Here is a 17,148-nt window from a genome sequence, read left to right as displayed (position 1 = left end):
CTGGCAGTAGGTGCAGCGATCTGGCAACGCTCGTTCGCAATAGGAAATTGCATTTAAATGAAATTGTACTATATATATTTGTAAAGAATTGTAATTAGTTGTAGCATTTTTGGTTTAACAATTCTGTTTAGAAGTACAGCTTTCAGCTGTTATGTTAGACATCAGGCAGCTCTGGCAGTATGCGTTTCCAAGTATCGCTCGCCTGGTAACACTGGCCATTTTCCATTTACAAAAGCTTGTAAACAAAAATAAAAAACATTAAATAAATGATATTAAAGCTGAAGATGTGACTTGCAAACGGGGTTCCGTCATGGATCGATCCTGATCCCCTACATCAAGCTGAAACCACCATTAGGCGACTGAGTTGGATTATTCTCACTAGTAACTTGCCACAAATTTCAACTCAAATATACTCTGCATTAAAACAGAAACCTCCGGTATGGAGGGAATACAAATTTAATAATTTAATTAAATTTTATTCAGAACATAATTAAACTCCCACCCGAATCACTTCTATACGTATTTGCATTAAATATCTAGAGATTTCTCTAAGAAACTATCGAAGAACATAAAGTTGGTACAATTTGATGCTCAATTCCCACATTTTATTATATTTTAGAAATGTTAGGATTGCTTTTAAAGTGTGAAAAGAGAATGTATTTGTTGTATGCCAATTGCAACGCAAACCCAAACGAATAAATGAAAGTACTAAGTACTTATTCAAAATGCATCCTCTTATGTTTTCAATTTTTATTTTTGATGTATATTTTCTGCTTTTAACACAATAGTTTATATATATATGTAGATATATATATTAAATATATATAGATGTGTGGGCGTATGTGTAAGAATATGTCGAATTTTGTTTCTTCATGAAGTGTGAACATTTAAAAATAAAAGTGCGGCGAAAACAAAAGTCTTTTTCTTATCATATAAAATGCAGCTTTTATTCAATCAAAAAAAAAAAGCAAGCGAAAGAAAATGAATCCGTTGGTAAATATACGTATAATGTAAAATTAAGCCTAATTATGTTAGTCTTCTAACACACAAAGTTACAAAAAATAATTAGGGAAAAATCGTGTTGTCGATGCGCATAGGAATAATAAAAATGGTTTTCTCAATTTCAAGTCAATGGAATTTGTTGTGTGTAGTCATTTTCGCTGAATAACAGTTGATACAGTTGATAAATCATCAGGTTCATACAACTTATTTAATCAATTCAATCAATCTAAGAGGTGTACGAGAGTGTCAATAACAGTTTCGTGTAAGTAATATGTTTTAATTTCCAAGTGGCATTATGACGCGGCGTGCTAAGTACGCCGATGTTTGTGTTCCAACTCTTATCCTTCTGCGTAATCCTAGCCGAAGGGAAATCCATAGGGAGTGACCCATCTGTGTTACTGGGTGTTTTCGCGTATTTTTGGCTGGATTCTCGTTTGTTTGCGATCATTTCACTCATCTCGTTTTTACAAATCTTTAAAATATACTTCCGAATTACGCTGGTAGTTACATGTAGGTAAGATATACGTTGTAGGTGTTTATGTAGGTTTTATAATAATGAATATAGTTTAAACGGAGATCAAATTCCGATTGATTGTTTGTTTTTACTTTTTTGTGTGTATGTGACCTTTTCTGGGTTTTGAGGATAAGGTTCTTTTTTATCAAGATTTGCGACAAATTCTTCATATCGTCTTTTCTTATAAATGTTGTATTTATTCTTTGCGTTCGTATGGATATTTTCTTCTTTTTTGTAATTTGGTGTTTTTGTATTGTTTGTTTTTCTCCTGCTGCTTCTCTAGTTGTCCTTGGGGGCTGTTGCTATATAAGCATGTGCAGCACATAACGTCCCCGTTGTCCCCATGATTTAATCACGCATGGGCAAGGTAGCCGGCTTCACGTGGCCGCCGTCGCCCTCCGAAACGAAACGCTTGCGTCCGCTGCAAAAATATAAAATCGAGAATATTGATCAGACATTGGTAAATCAATTCGAGAGATGGAGTAAATAAAGTGGCCCTTGCGATTCGGTAAACAAATTACCGAACTGACTGTATTATCTTTTAAACCAAGTTGATACGTCTGTATTGCATGCATTTATTACGTTTATAATCTTAGAAAAATAGCTAATAGTTTAAAACCTATTGGGATCCTTAAATATTCGGTGTCATGTGTAACACCTTTACAGACGTTAGTTTATTTTTTTTTAAGGCTACAGCATTTACTTTCTTAAACAAAGAACTAAGTGCATGTATGTAAAATGCAACTGCATTATACTATCTCTCGCTATTTTTCTCTTTCGCTCTGTCGTACGCACCAAGCAATTATACAATTATGCAATGCATTGCAGAAACAACAAAACAAAAAAATAATACAAAGAACAAGGAAACAAAGAGGAAAAAACAAAAAACAAGTTACGAAATGCTTGGCGCAAATTTGGCAACAACAGTAACAAGAACAACAACGAATTTGCACAAAAGTTCATTCAACCGTTGACCCTTTTTCGCGCTCTCTCTCTCTCTCTCTCTCTTCTGATTCTCTTTACTGCAACAGCTGTGCAAAAGTAGCGGGTGAATAAAATGCAGAGGGGGGTGAGGAGGGTGAAGTAGATTAAAACTAGTTTTATTTTTTATGGGAGGCACCAAGCTGACCAATCAAAGGATTCTAGCCTAGAAACAAAACAAGCACAATAAAGGCAAAAACCAGCTGGAGTCTTAATTGTTGCTACTATAAATATGTGACCAAGTGGGGCACTAAATGCAGAAATAAACACACACACACATGCACACAAGTGTGCTGGTGTAGAAGAGTCAATTAAAAAACTGAGGCAAGATAAGCGCGCGATCACAAACGCAAGTAAATACAAGAGTTAAACAATAATATATAAAAATAAATCAAGAACAATAAAGCAAAAGCATAAAATAGCGAAGTTTCTGTGCTGGCAGTTTGGCTATTTTATAGCTGAAACAGTTGCGAAGTACCCTTTGCATTTTAAAACACAATTTAGTACTTAACTACACGGAACTGATCAAGCACTAAAAGTTGAACCTATGAGCTGGTCGTTTTTAACATTCATTTAAATATTATTATGTATTTAAAATGTGCCCTTAAAGCGACTTGTAAACAAATATATTACATAGTTGGCAGAACTTTAGTAGTTACCAAACATATAGCTAGAAAAAGCCAGCACTGGGCCTCATGAACCGTTATGTCTGAGTCTCTTGGCATTGAGTATAGCTTTAAAAAAAAAAAAAAAAAAAAACTTTTGCAGTTGCAGTTGCGTTGGCGTCAAATGCAGTTGCTGGTCTTGTTGTTGGGTGAAAAATGAATGTTGTTGCTTTGTGGCTGCTGCAGTTTGTTGCTTTTCTAGTTGTTAGTGTTGTTGTTGCATTTGTGGCTGTCGCTCTGTGGCAAAGTGCAATAGCCGCTGTCAAGGCGAAATGCAAATGCCAATGCAGTTATAGTAGTGGCAGTAATAACAGCCACAACAGCAGCAACAACACCAACAAGCGGGGCACAACCAAAGTGGGAGTGGCAGAGGAGGTCGATAACAGCAACTTGGCAGCCATGTTGTTTACCTTCGCACAAACACCGCGGCATTGCACAAACACTAAAAACAAAACAAAAAATGAGAATATAAACAACAACACACCAAGACGATCTTGAGCCACATGCAGGTTGTTGCACCAACAAACAACAACAGAATGCATAATAAAGTCCACACAAACAACAACAATTCAGCAATGCAAAGTTTGTTGCGATAAAAAGCCAATCGATAAGAGACGTCCAGCCACATTCCCCCTCCCCCTCTGCACATGTTCACACGATGAAAGAATATGGGTTTTTAATTACCCTCGCAAGCCTTATGCATTAAATAAAAGTATTGTATAATAAAAACTTGTTGCATTGCTGAGATAACATTATAATAGTAACCTGCATGCCAAGTAAATTGGTAAAATAGTAGAACTAAATAGTGCTAATAATAATAATGATACTAATAAGACAACTAACCCAGGTTCCCTTAAATGGAAAGCGGCTTTAGAGTGTAGTATATAAAATACCCCTGAAATACCCTGAAAACTGAAGACCTACATGCTTGTATCTGCATCTGTGCTTATCCGTATATATGCATAACCGGTCAAACAGATACTATTTTCCATCAACTCTTAGCAAAAACACAACCATGAAGAAACAGAAAGTGGGAAAATAATAAAGCTGATCGCAGAAGAAGTAGAGGCAAGCAAGAACTCGGTGTAAAAATAAACATAACTAGCCGGCACCTGATAAACCGGCACAACAACATAAACAATAAGAAAATACAGCACACAAATATACAAAAAAAAAAAAAGAAAGAATCAAAAGCAATCGGCGACTGCCTCAACGGATGACGTGTCGTATACATACATTGTATGTATGTACATACGTAAAGTCAATTCCAAAATGCGAAACTAAACTGCGCAATAGAAATTTCATAAACAAACATATATGTACATATTTACATACACAGACAAACAACCTAGTCACAAACAAAACACCCGTCTACATGTATGTACTACTAGACGTCTATATGAGAAACTCAGCCAAAAGCACAAAAAAAACGAAGACATCAAAAAATAGGAGAACAAAAAACAAGTCGAAGCCGGCAAAAACACACAAAATAAACACGTACACATACATTTGGCACAGCAGCGGCTAAAACAATAGTTATTCAACTTCATTCTATAAGAAAATATTTTACCTAGTGTTTAAATAGTTACAAAAAATACATTTTGAATGGCACTCCTAATTAATAACTTTTCTTAATATTTTGTGACTACATTATATTTGTTGCATCGTGCCATATTTATCCGTCTGTTTTGCACTGTTTGCGCTCATAGGCAAAAATTAGAACAAACAAATGGCCTCCATAAATCTTTGTAAGTCTACCCTTCGCCGAAAATAGAAAATTCGAGCAAAATCATAACAAAATCGAGAACTAGTTAATTTTGCTATCAAACCGAAGGCCAAGGTTTTATTAACAATTAACCCAGTCCTTTAATTATAAACAAACACATGTACATAGCTGGCGATCTGATTGATAGACCCCGCTTTATATGGAGAGTATGAGTATTGGGTTAAAAGATTGTAAACAACAATGTATGTATGTATATATACCCTTCTTTATAGGGGGTACTAACTACAGGGGGCGTGTTCTCTTTATAGCTGCTACGATTACGTAAACACGTCTCGCTCTCATTAGTAAGTATACTTTCTTGCAGGTAGTAGATTTGTGTGTTTGTATACAAAGGTGGGCTCATCGTTGCAGTATCAGTTGATAAGTAGCAATTGATATTTTCTTTTGATCCATAATCTGATTTCCAATCATATGATTACTACCTATTATCAGAAATTCAAGCCTATAGATAGGTGATGCCTACCCTAAAAGTCTACCCTGGTAAACTTGACCCCAAGAAATATGTTTTCCATTTTCTTAAGGACTAAACCAAAAACTTACCGAGATGGCACATTGTTTATAATCTTGTCGGTAAGGAATCCGGCGCGATTGCAGCGTTCGACGAAACGATCGAGTATTATATAGGCCAGGGGCACATCCAATACGATGTCCGCCATGTCGTCGAAGGCGCGCAAGAAACCCTAAAGGATTAGAGACAGTAAATTATAGTAGAATGAATTCGGTTATCAATCGATCTATCGCAATTTTAATTACTACAGTCCAATCTCAAATGCAATACATCGACATCTAATTTACAATATAATCTATTTATCAGATATAATGACCCACCTGCTCCATGCCCGCGGGCAGCACCAGGCAGGTGAGATCTAGCTGCTTGAGCAGCTCGCACATGGCCTCCTCGGTGGTCTGGCTAAGTGACTCCAGTGTCATGACAATCGCCTCGTAAACGAGCTCGTGATGATAGTGTGGCACCTCGAGGGCACGCAGACAGCGCTGTGCCTCGGCCACGTCACGCGAGGATAAGTACTCCTTGAGCAGAAGCTCCATCTGCTTGGTGATCGTCTTCACGGGACGCAGTGGCCCGCCCATGCCCCAGACATTGTCCAAATGGGCCCACACCTGCTTGTAGATCAGCGAGTCGGCACGGCGGAGGGCCTGTTCGGCATGTTCGCCCAGTTCCAGGTGCCTTAGCTCCTCTTCCGACTTGGCCACAAACTTGGGCGGAATGCAGTCATCGGCCACGGCGCGGGCCATAAAGTTGCCTAGCATGATTGGCGCCTCTGGAGTGTCCAGGACAAGATCCGGCAGATTGGCCAACAGCATGTTAAAGCCCTTCTCAATATCCTTGCCTGTAATAACCCGCCCATACAGATCAGAGATCAACACCGAGGTCATCTCACGCTGCGAATCCTTGTGATCCATGGCAATCTCCACGAGAATGCTGGTGATGTGCTCGCGCAATGGACCCTGCAGTATCTCATCGAAGCTCAGTGCCACCTCGTGCGGATCCCCGTGCTCATAATACTCCAAGACAATGGGCTCCGCAAGCTTGAAGAACTCCTCGGGTGTAATCTCAGAAATCACCTCGCGCAGCTCCACATTACGATCGTTGCACTCACTATCATAGTTGGGATCATTCTCGTCCTCATAGACCTCGGCCAGCGCCTCCGAACCGGGCAATCCCCAGACGCCCTTGCCGCCGCCACCGCCCTTCTTTGGCAGTCCGCGACCACGATTGAGATTTCGCGAACGACGGCTGTTCTTCCAGCGGCGATGTGGTACCACATAGCCACCGGGCGACGGTATGATGCCGTTGATTGCCAGCGGCATTGCACTTGCTCCGCCAGCGGCAGCAGCTCCATTGCCATTGGTTTGATTGGGACTGCCGCCGGAGCCACTATTCTGTCTTTGGATGAACCGCTTGGCCTTACGCTTAATCCTGACGTCCTCGACAGGCAGCGGCTTCTTGATATGCCCGTTCGAGTGACCACTGCCACCACTCCCATTCAGCTCCACTGCCTGGATCTCTCCGTTCAGCTCCCGCTCGACGGAGCTCTCCTTGGAATCGGACTCCGCCGGTGGAGTGGAGTGACGGCCGCCATTGGTGGCACGTTTGTTATTCAATTCCACTTCCATACTGACGATGTTCTCAAACTCTACGATACACGTTCCTCGTTATCCCCTTGGAATGCACAGCACGGATATTGTAGAGGTTTGGGTTTTGTACTCTGGCACCAGGTGCGTTCTATTTATCTATAAATAAATTGCAATAGGTAGATGGGGAAAGGGTGTTGATTAACATCAAAGCAGTAAGTTGGCACAAACAATTTAAAATCAAAGTATAATTGCAGGGGCTCTGGCAACTGGAACTCCACTCAATTTGTTTATGAATATGCTATTTAATCGTTAAAGGGATAGTCTTCGGTGCAATTCGGTGAATTATGACTCTTGGCAAAACATACATACATATAGAATATGTACATACATATGTATATTGGGACGTTCATGGAATCTAAGGAATCGCTTTCGTTTGTATAATTACATGTCTCGCCTTAAAGAAGGAATGCTCGCCGGCTAAAGTTTTATTTGTTATTGTGTGTCGCGGTTATGGAATACATGGAACTAAAATAAATACACTGATGTCTGGCACGTAGCCGACAATGCCCCTTCAAAAACCAAGTTCGTTTTGCATTATTTTTTCTGAATAACAAGATTTAATAGTTTTGCTTAAATTAGAATAAGCTCTTTGGCATGCCCATAAATTTTATATTCACAATAATACATAGTAATGACAAGATCAAAAGTGAACATACTAAGCTTAAATGGCTTGGGTCGGAATTTTATGGGCTTCTTTTTTTTTTAGATATATCAAAATTTTTTTACAATTTTGAAAAGAAGACAGTAGTTTTTCATTTTAAAGATATATTAACAACAATATGTTAAGCTTTAGCGCCATTTTTATGACCACATCTGTATATAACGGTACTGCGTCTTGGAAATTGCAAATGTTTGTCAATGGGCGTGGGTGTGACAGGGATAGCGATATGGACATGTATCGAAACTCCCCTATAGACAAAATTCAAGGTCACGCAACAACAACACCGAAGGTACTACATAATTTCGTTACCGTTAAAGCTTTGCAACCCCCACAAGCAATATAGCCATCTCCTTTGCACCAACTCTAAATTGAAAGTAGTTTATACTTCCCTGCCTGTGATTGTTTTTGTTTTATATAAATGCTTACATAGATTTCTTTTACTCTCCCAGCTGCTTTTGTTTTTGTGTTAATTATGTATTTTCAATATTTTTATGCTATGTGGCAATTTTAGGGTAAATGCACAAACAAAATCATTAATACAATAACAAACCAACATGAAAATAAAGTAATTATAACATGAACATATTGTATGTTTCATTCAAATGATGTACATACACTGGTCCGTTTAATAAATTTGCTGAATAAGTATCGCAATTTTCGGTTGTAAAATTGTCAATTATGCACTCTTCTCCTCCGCTTCTTCCATCCATTTATATAAAGCATAAATGTGCAAATGAAAACAAAGATAACGTATGTGTTGTTTTTGTTTTCATGTGTTGTTATTTTGTGTGTGCTTTTTATATTGCGCCGCTTGTGCTTTCTCCTCTTCTTTAACTGCTGATTCTTATGTACTTCCCCCTCTGTAAATACATACGTACATCTACATACATATGCTGTTACCGGTTTTATGTTTGTTTTGCCCGGTTTAACCTTGAAAATTTAGTGCGCCTTACGAATTTCTATGTTTTTATTGCCGTCTCCTTCCAGTCTCTTCCTCGTCTGCTTCTTCTTCTTTCGCACTTGTTGTGCCCCCTTTTTCGGATAACAACAAAATAAACATTTTTCGGCATTTGCTTCCATTCCTGTTCCTCCTTCGCGCTTTTTATTGATGCGTGTCCGAAATTATTTTTTAACCCCGAAATCAGGAAAATGGTTGAGCTGGGGAGAAAGGGACAGAGATAAGAGAAGAGGGAAATAGAAGTGGGGAGAAAAGAGCATAAAAGTGACGCTGTCGAAATTGCGTCGCAAATATTTCGCAAAAAGGAAGGAATGCCCAATAAAAAGAACAAGAAAAAGAAGCAGAGACGTTCGCAACAATGTATGCTGTTTTTTGTTTAACAGAAGACGTCGAACTATTAGTTACACTTAGGAATTGTGTGATTAGTTATGAAAGAAATTAATAACCAAATTGGAATCACATACGTTTTTTTCTACAGCAGACATATGATGTTTGTGTATTCCTTCAAACAGAGATCGGTATACTTTTGGCATTCAGTAACCAGAGAAAATTAAATTCATGGATTTGTCTGGCCTGGAATTATTTGCAAAACTCCTTTTCCAGAGCACTAAAAACAAATAAACCTATCATGCATACACAAACCATCTTATAAAATCTCGTGGATCATATTGAATTTTTTTGTAAGAACATTCTTGGAGTTAAGATTTCATGTAAATTGTACTATAATCTGATTTTGTTAAATACTTGGATAATTGTTAATTATGCAAAGTAAATTTTGCCATCACTGTGTGTCCGCATTTCTGTTGGACAAATATAACATGAGAAAACAAAATCGGATGACATGGAAACATTGGGGCGCCGAATGCAAATAAACCTCAAGACAACGAAAATAAAAACAAAATGCCTAAGGAACAAGTTTGCCAGGCAAAAAAAAAACCAAACAAATTCACCCCCAACCCATGTGGGCAGCTGCTTTTTTTCGGTTTTTGTTTTTCTCGAATTTTCGGGTGCGTGCGTGCGTGCCGGTTGTTTTTATCACGTACACCACCGTTTTCCAATTGGATCAAATGCCGCGCATCAAAATATATTTCAAAATACAAATATTTAAAATTGCACAATTTCTGGAAAACATCTAATATGGCATCATATTGTGACCGCGACTGTAATTTTGTTTTGCGTTTTTTGCTTTTATATTCGCATTCGCCGGCAGTTTTTCACTTTTTACTTTGAATTGGTCTTCGTCAAGATCATGTTGTTGCTGCTGCTGCTGATGTTGTTCGTTCTTTTTTATTTTGCCACTTACCTAAGTGCTTTTCTGTCTCTCCTGCTGTTTCGCTCGCTCTCTCTACTTCTGTCTTCGATGCTGCAACAAGAACAACAACTAACGACACGACTGCAACAACGTTGGCCCACTGCAGTCGACGTCGACGACGGCTGCGCTGCTTTTATACGCTGAAGAGCCTGTTTAATAGTTGTTGTTTTTCTTCGTGGGCTCCTTTTTTCCCTCCCTCTCTTTCTCTTCTTATTGGCGTGGAAGGGAGAGGGGTTGGCAAGGCAAATGGCAAAAAATGCACTCAAATCTTTTGTGGCTCACAGAAAAAAATTCACATGTGTGTGAGTGTTTACTAAAAGGCTCCTTTACATACGCATACACACTCGCACACCCACAACCATTCAGTTGCGTGTGTGGGGGAGCTGTTGCTGCTATTGTTGTTGTTTGTTCTTTTTTGCCTGATGCTCCTTCGCTTTTGTTGTTTTTATCGCTAAGCAGTGTGAACTTTTGATTTCTTTTTCAGTTTGATTGCAGCAAAAAGGATTGGAGAACCGCAGAATAAGGAACCAGTAACGCACACAACACCACGCCGTGAAAAATCAACTTGACTGAGCGAGAGAGCGTCGCGGCGTGGGCTTTTATATCGTTTTCGGACAGGCTGTGCTGCCAGACTGTTCAATTTCTGCTTAGGCGCGAGATTTTAAAAGCGCAAGTGGTGAAAGCTCCATCTTAAAATGGGGCATTTCTTAAAAAGTTTTTAAATAAAAATACAAATACTAGCCTATTAAAGTTAGCTTATAAGAAAAACTATCTAAACGAACCATTCAGGTTTGATGACTTCTAGAAATCGTCAAACAGCGTGGCAGCTCCTTAAACTAGCGGTTTTTATAAAGAATGCTGACAATATATGGATGTACATACTATGTATGTATATAAAAACGACATATTACGCTCTAGAACTATATATATACTTGATATGTTGTTCAATGGTAGTATTTTATGCAATAAAGATTAAAAACATAAAAATTAGTTAATTCTTATTATATTATCCATTTCTTGTTCTAAGAATTTTGAACAGGGTGGCAGCTATGTGAAATTGCGGTACATTTCCATGTAGCGGCAGAAAGCGGTGAATAAGAAAACAAAAATTAATTTACTGTTAATAATGTTTTCAGATGATCTTTCTTTATTTGTAATCTTAATTACCATATGAAAATTAAAGAAATTATATTTTAAAGATTCCTAGAATGATTTTTAGTGTGATTATTATTTTATGACAAAACAATATGTATACAAAAATACGCTGACTTAAGATAACACACCAAAAAAAACGCCAGACCGCTGCTCCTTCTTGGAAATGTATCAAATTACATACAAATGTACGTATTTAAGAACTTAAAACGATCGCTTTATGTAGATATGTATGTTGTATGGGTTGTAATATTGTGTATATGTATATTAATATGTAGGTATCATGGAACGTAACATGGAGCATCTAAAGCTGATTCTTTTCCCTGAATCGCCGGCGTTCGCTTTCGCGGAATGCCCGGCGAACGGCGGGCTGAGCTCCTTGCAGATTACGGATGACGAGCGCGTTCTCACAGTAAGTAGCCGGATTGTAAGTCTGAACTGGCGGATCGGCATCCCAGTCCTCAGCAGATTCGATCAGAAATTCACGTGCTCGCGGTTCCGCAGGCGGCAATACGTCCGGCAACATGAAGCGTTCCGCGGTCGATCGATCAGGGCACTCGATGACATGATTCTGCCAAATGGGATAAACAAATGAATTAAATAAGTACTTATGTATAAATTCCGGATAGTTGGACCCACCCGAATATCGGCAGCCGAGTGTAGATGGGTGGTATTATATGGACAGCGGACTAATTTGGACGACGGAAAGTTCTTGGCACAACGAGTCAAATGATAGGTCAAGCGGACCGGCAATATACGATGAGAGCTATCGTATGGACACACGACATACTCCTCAAAATTTGGAAGCGCAGACATTTTTACGACCAGTTTTGCTTGCCTTCTATAATCCTGCTCCGCCACCTTCAAATTGAATTGATCGATTTCGATTGCAAATAAGACAGGGTAGTCATCATACAACAAATAAAATCTCCTACAGGTTTTGGTATTTTTTATAGAAGTTAACTGAATTTTTAGCTATAAAAGTTAAAATATTAACATATTATATGTTTGTAATGCACGTGCATATTCTTATAAAATATATTCTTTCTGATATACTAATTTATTGTGCTATATACTAAAGGCGATAATTGCATTGCTCGACAGCCCTAAAACGCGTTGCCACACTGTTTTGTATATCGATAAGCGATAATCCGGCGATAGCCGTTGTTTACCTCCTTCAACGCACGTGCAGCGAGCGTTTTGTTGAATTTCTTGAATAATAGGAGCATTTGAAGCCTCTAAGATGCCGCCCATTGCCCAGGAGGGCAATTGCCTCATTTACCGCGGCAGCAACTTCCTCAAGCAGCGCCTAATCCTCGCCTGTCTGTCGGGGAAACCGGTGAAGATCAATCAAATCCGTTCGGAGGACGAAACGGCACCCGGTCTGCGTGAATACGAGATAAGTTTAATCCGCCTGCTGGACAAGATTACCAATGGAACCAAGATCGAATTGAATCCCGCCGGCACGAGTGTCATGTTCTCACCAGGATTACTGCATGGCGGTCAGATACATCATGATTGCTGTGTCCAGCGTGGAATTGGTTATTATCTGGACGCCCTAATAGCCTTGGGCCCATTTTGCAAGAATCCGCTACAGTGCACCCTGCGCGGTGTGACCAACAGCAAGGACTCGCCATCCGTGGACCACATGAAGGGTGCAGCCCTATCCCTGCTCAAGCGATTCCTCCTAGTCGACGAGGGCCTCGAACTCAAGGTTGTTCGGCGAGGAGCTGCTCCTCTGGGCGGCGGAGAGATCATCTTCAGGTGTCCGGTGCGAAAGAGCCTGCGAGCCATTCAATTCCAGTCACAGGGCATGGTTAAACGTATCCGGGGCACTGTTTATGCCTGCAAAGTTTCTCCGGCGTTGGCCAACCGCACCGTGGAGGCGGCTAAGGGATGTATGCTAAAGTTCCTGCCGGATGTCTATATCTACACAGATCAGAACAAGGGCAAGATGTCCGGTAATTCACCTGGATTTGGCATTTGCCTGATTGCAGAGACGACGGACGGTGTGTGCTTCGCCGCCGATTGCTGTTCCAACACAAGGGAGGAGTCGGTGAGTAAAATCATCTATGTAGTCAGCAAATTTATCTATTATAAAGATGTTGCCCATTTACCCCCATTCAATTGGTAGTTTGTTGCTTGCACAATATTGTAAACTAAACGTTTATCTCTTTATTCAAAGGATACCCCGACGATACCCGAGGATCTAGGCAAAGAGGTGGCTCTGCGTTTGCTGGACGAGATTTATCGAGGTGGCTGTGTGGACTCCAGTTATCAATGGCTGGCAGCACTCTATATAGCACTGGGGCAAAAGCATGTCTCCAAATTCCTCACAGGTAATGTGAACAATGTGAACATAACTAAATCATGTGTGATTATTATGTGGATTTTATTTAACTTGCTACAGGTGCCCTGTCCAATTACACCGTTCACTTTCTGCAACATCTGCGCGACTTCTTCTCGATCACCTTCAAGCTGGAGAATCCCGAGGTGGAGGACGAGGACGAAGCGGAGGATGTGCGTGGTGCCCAGAAGGTCCTTATGGCATGTGTCGGGATTGGCTACACGAACATCAATAAGCGCGTTACATAAACTGTTCTTTAGGCTAAAACTTGTATGAATAACATTTATTTTTTTTATAACAAGTTATGGATTACATTCATGTATTTTAACGTGGGTGTAAGTTTCTAACGCTGGGTTAGAGAATAAAATAATTCAAATATCAAGTGTAGTAAAGTGACCATGCGAAAAAAAACAAATATTTTAACTTTTTTTTTTATAAAATTCTCACATAAGCTAGTTATTTTCATTTTTATGGAATACGATTTTATGCAACTTAGGCATTAGCATTATTGTTGAGGCAGACACATAATATATTTATAATGTAGTTATGTTTTGATTGCATATTTATGAGGCCATAGACTACAAGAGCTCTTGCAATGCTTTTGCATATAAATATATACATAAGTATAGGTATTCACCTGGCTAGTCATTGATTCGAAATTGGCCGGGTTCCAATCGCTGGAGGTCAAAGCCGGGTCACACCAGTCCCTCACTTGACGGAGGTGTTGCAATTTTGTTGCCAGGTCAAGTCTAATCAAGGGATCTATAGAAGCTGTTTTAATCAATCGTGCCAGATTACAATTTAAGTGCAGAGAACAAAAATTTAAGTCGATTGAAAGGACTTTCGTAACTATAAGCTACAATATGGAACAGTGATCCAATTAATAAAGTAAAGAAAACCAAACAATAATATGCAGCATAAGCACATAGTGCTAATAGTACAGAAATATTTACTGCCTTAAATTGTACGTTTTAATGTTAGTAATCAACGATTTTCCGATAATCTGAAGCTTACCACTTTATGAATGGATCTCTTTCGCACTTTTTGCCAAGTGTGAAGAGGTTCAAAAACCTTTTTGCGATAAGAGAACTATTGGCAAACACATGTGTAATAAATCGGTTAAATGCAATTTTCCCTTGACTTGCACTTTAATACTGGCGACAGATCAGCAGAACGAAGGGGTGGAAAAAACTAGAAGCTAGACAGCCGACAACGACGACTTCCTGTGGTCAGCAGAAAATAGTTGGCACAGCTATGGAATGGGAGCTATATAAGCCAGAGATGGGGCTGGAAGAAGCCATCAAACGTCGTTCAACGTTTGGCCTGATCTGATCCAATTCCGGTTCCCGACGACCATGATGAGTCTGCGCCTTTGCCTGCTGGCCACCTGCCTCCTGGTGGCGGCCCATGCCTCCAAGGATGGCTTCAACAGCCAGCTGAAGCCCACCAAGTGGCTGACCTCCTCCGAGCTGGAGAACGTGCCCTCCCTCAACGACATCACCTGGGAGCGTTTGGAGAACCAGCCCCTGGAGCAGGCCGCCAAGGTGATCGAGAAGATCTGTGAGTAGAAATCATTGTACGGCAAATCTCTGGAGGTTGTATTGTATGAGAGTTGTATTTAAATCGGTGAATGCCTTGCAAATCTCCAGAGATTTCTATTCAACTATATTCCATTTACTGAGCTTTTAACTGGCTATTGCCATTGGATCCCCAGACCACGTCGGCCAAATCAAGTACGATCTGACCCCCACCTTTGTGCCCAGCCCCAGCAACGTGCCCGTGTGGATCGTCAAGTCCAACGGAAAGAAGGTCGAGTGCAAGCTGAACAACTACGTGGAGATGGCCAAGGCACAGCCCGGATTCGGCGAGGATGAGGTCACCATTGTCCTGACCGGTCTGCCCCATAGCAGTCCCGCCCAGAAGAAGGCCATGCGCAATCTGATCCAGGCCTACGTCCAGAAGTACAACCTCCAGCAGCTGCAGAAGAACGCCCAGGAGCAGCAGCAGCAGTTCAAGAACAGCGACTACGACTACACCAGCAGCGAGGAGGCCGCCGACCAATGGAAATCGGCCAAGACCGCCAGCGGCGATTTGATCGTAAGTTTACTGCTTTGTTATTTTTAATATCTCTGTTTACATATGATAAATTTGTATTTATTAAATGTAACTTGCAGATCATCGACCTCGGCTCCACCCTGACCAACTTCAAGCGCTACGCGATGCTGGATGTGCAGAACACCGGCGCCATGATCGGCCAGACCCTCATTGATCTGACCAACCAGGGTGTGCCCCAGGAGATCATCCACCTGATCGGCCAGGGAATCAGCGCCCATGTGGCCGGAGCCGCTGGCAACAAGTACACCGCCCAAACTGGACACAAGCTGCGCCGCATCACCGGTCTGGATCCCGCCAAGGTGCTGTCCAAGCGTCCCCAGACCCTGGGTGGCCTTTCCCGCGGCGATGCTGACTTCGTGGATGCCATCCACACCTCGGCCTTCGCCATGGGCACCCCCATCCGTTGCGGCGATGTTGACTTCTACCCCAATGGACCCTCCACCGCTGTTCCCGGATCCCAGAATGTGATCGAGGCTGTGGCCCGTGCCACCCGCTACTTTGCCGAGTCCGTGCGTCCCGGTAGCGAGCGCAACTTCCCCGCCGTTCCCGCCAACTCCCTGAAGCAGTACAAGGAGCAGGATGGCTTCGGCAAGCGTGCCTACATGGGTCTCCAGGTCGACTACGATCTGCGCGGTGACTACATCCTGGAGGTCAACCCCAAGAGCCCCTTCGGTCAGCGCAGCCCCGCCCAAAAGCAGGCCACCTACCACGGTGTGCACCCCGCCCAGAACTAGGGCGCTCCGCCTCCTGGAAAGCAGGGAAGTTTGATCGCCACGCACTTTCTGATACTCAGAATAGACCTGGAAAGCGTAGTTTAGTTTAGAAGTCTCATTAAACAACCAAAAAAAAAACCTATAAAACCCCATAAAAATAAAGCTGCAAATTTACGAAAAGTCAAGTTTTTTAATTGATGGCATTTATTCGTTATCGCCAATGAACTAACTTTGTAACTAACTTTTAGATTACTTTTTTTTGGCCCCCAACTGAAGTATTCAGGGATTTTAAAGCAAACATACGAGAATATACAAACATATTTATCATAGTAAATCGCACAAACAACTTAAGTGAGCTAATAATAAAAAGATAAATGCACATATCACAGGTGATCTTAAGCAGATGCTTAGCCAAAAAACAACACGGTACAAAAAAAGCAAACAGGTGCCTAAAAATACCATTATGACACCTAATGAATGTCTATAGATGTGAAAGAACTCGAAAGTAAGTGCATATAATGAAGAAGGCAAAAAAAAATTAAAATTCATTAATAGACATACATATTTAATAAGCTGTGCAGCTTGCATTTAATTAGCAGCCAAGATGCTTCTGAAACGAAGTAATTAATTAGCATTTTGTGAACTTTAGATTTCCATCTCATGTACGCCCACTTGAAGTGCACTCAATTAAAACTGGCATTCAGTTTACCGTTAGCGCTTGCACGTTCAAAAATCACTTGCCAACCTGTGCAAACTCAATTGTTCCTTTTTTTGGGACATGCGCG

At 40.8% G+C, this 17,148-nt stretch overlaps 4 protein-coding genes across 4 annotated transcripts; 2 read left to right on the top strand and 2 right to left on the bottom strand.

Annotated features, from left to right (window-relative positions):
• Positions 1-919: 919 nt before the first annotated feature.
• On the bottom strand, positions 920-10,650 carry LOC6550950 (programmed cell death protein 4). Its single transcript, XM_001978196.3, has 4 exons — positions 10,028-10,650; positions 5,777-7,201; positions 5,489-5,628; positions 920-1,937 (listed from the first exon to the last, which is right to left on the bottom strand). The coding sequence occupies exons 2-4, from the start codon at positions 7,082-7,084 to the stop codon at positions 1,865-1,867; spliced, it is 1,521 nt and encodes a 506-aa protein (XP_001978232.1). The 5' UTR covers positions 7,085-7,201; positions 10,028-10,650; the 3' UTR covers positions 920-1,864.
• A 695-nt stretch (positions 10,651-11,345) lies between these two features.
• On the bottom strand, positions 11,346-12,091 carry LOC6550871 (gametocyte-specific factor 1 homolog). The gene is made up of 2 exons (XM_026982186.1): positions 11,828-12,091; positions 11,346-11,759 (listed from the first exon to the last, which is right to left on the bottom strand). Exons 1-2 carry the CDS (start codon positions 12,002-12,004, stop codon positions 11,493-11,495), a joined length of 444 nt encoding a protein of 147 aa, XP_026837987.1. The 5' UTR covers positions 12,005-12,091; the 3' UTR covers positions 11,346-11,492.
• A 218-nt stretch (positions 12,092-12,309) lies between these two features.
• LOC6550870 (probable RNA 3'-terminal phosphate cyclase-like protein) lies at positions 12,310-13,958 on the top strand. Its single transcript, XM_001978194.3, has 3 exons — positions 12,310-13,244; positions 13,374-13,527; positions 13,599-13,958. The coding sequence occupies exons 1-3, from the start codon at positions 12,432-12,434 to the stop codon at positions 13,781-13,783; spliced, it is 1,152 nt and encodes a 383-aa protein (XP_001978230.1). The 5' UTR covers positions 12,310-12,431; the 3' UTR covers positions 13,784-13,958.
• Positions 13,959-14,840: 882 nt separating this feature from the next.
• Positions 14,841-16,922, top strand: LOC6550869 (vitellogenin-3). The gene is made up of 3 exons (XM_001978193.3): positions 14,841-15,095; positions 15,250-15,632; positions 15,710-16,922. Exons 1-3 carry the CDS (start codon positions 14,891-14,893, stop codon positions 16,382-16,384), a joined length of 1,263 nt encoding a protein of 420 aa, XP_001978229.1. The 5' UTR covers positions 14,841-14,890; the 3' UTR covers positions 16,385-16,922.
• Positions 16,923-17,148: the final 226 nt, after the last annotated feature.

Source organism: Drosophila erecta, unplaced genomic scaffold, assembly GCF_003286155.1.
Source record: "Drosophila erecta strain 14021-0224.00,06,07 unplaced genomic scaffold, DereRS2 tig00000126-arrow-pilon, whole genome shotgun sequence".
NCBI classification, from domain to species: Eukaryota; Metazoa; Arthropoda; class Insecta; order Diptera; family Drosophilidae; genus Drosophila; species Drosophila erecta.
The sequence above is the reverse complement of the archived record's forward strand: the minus strand, read 5'-3'. Positions and strand labels throughout refer to the sequence as shown.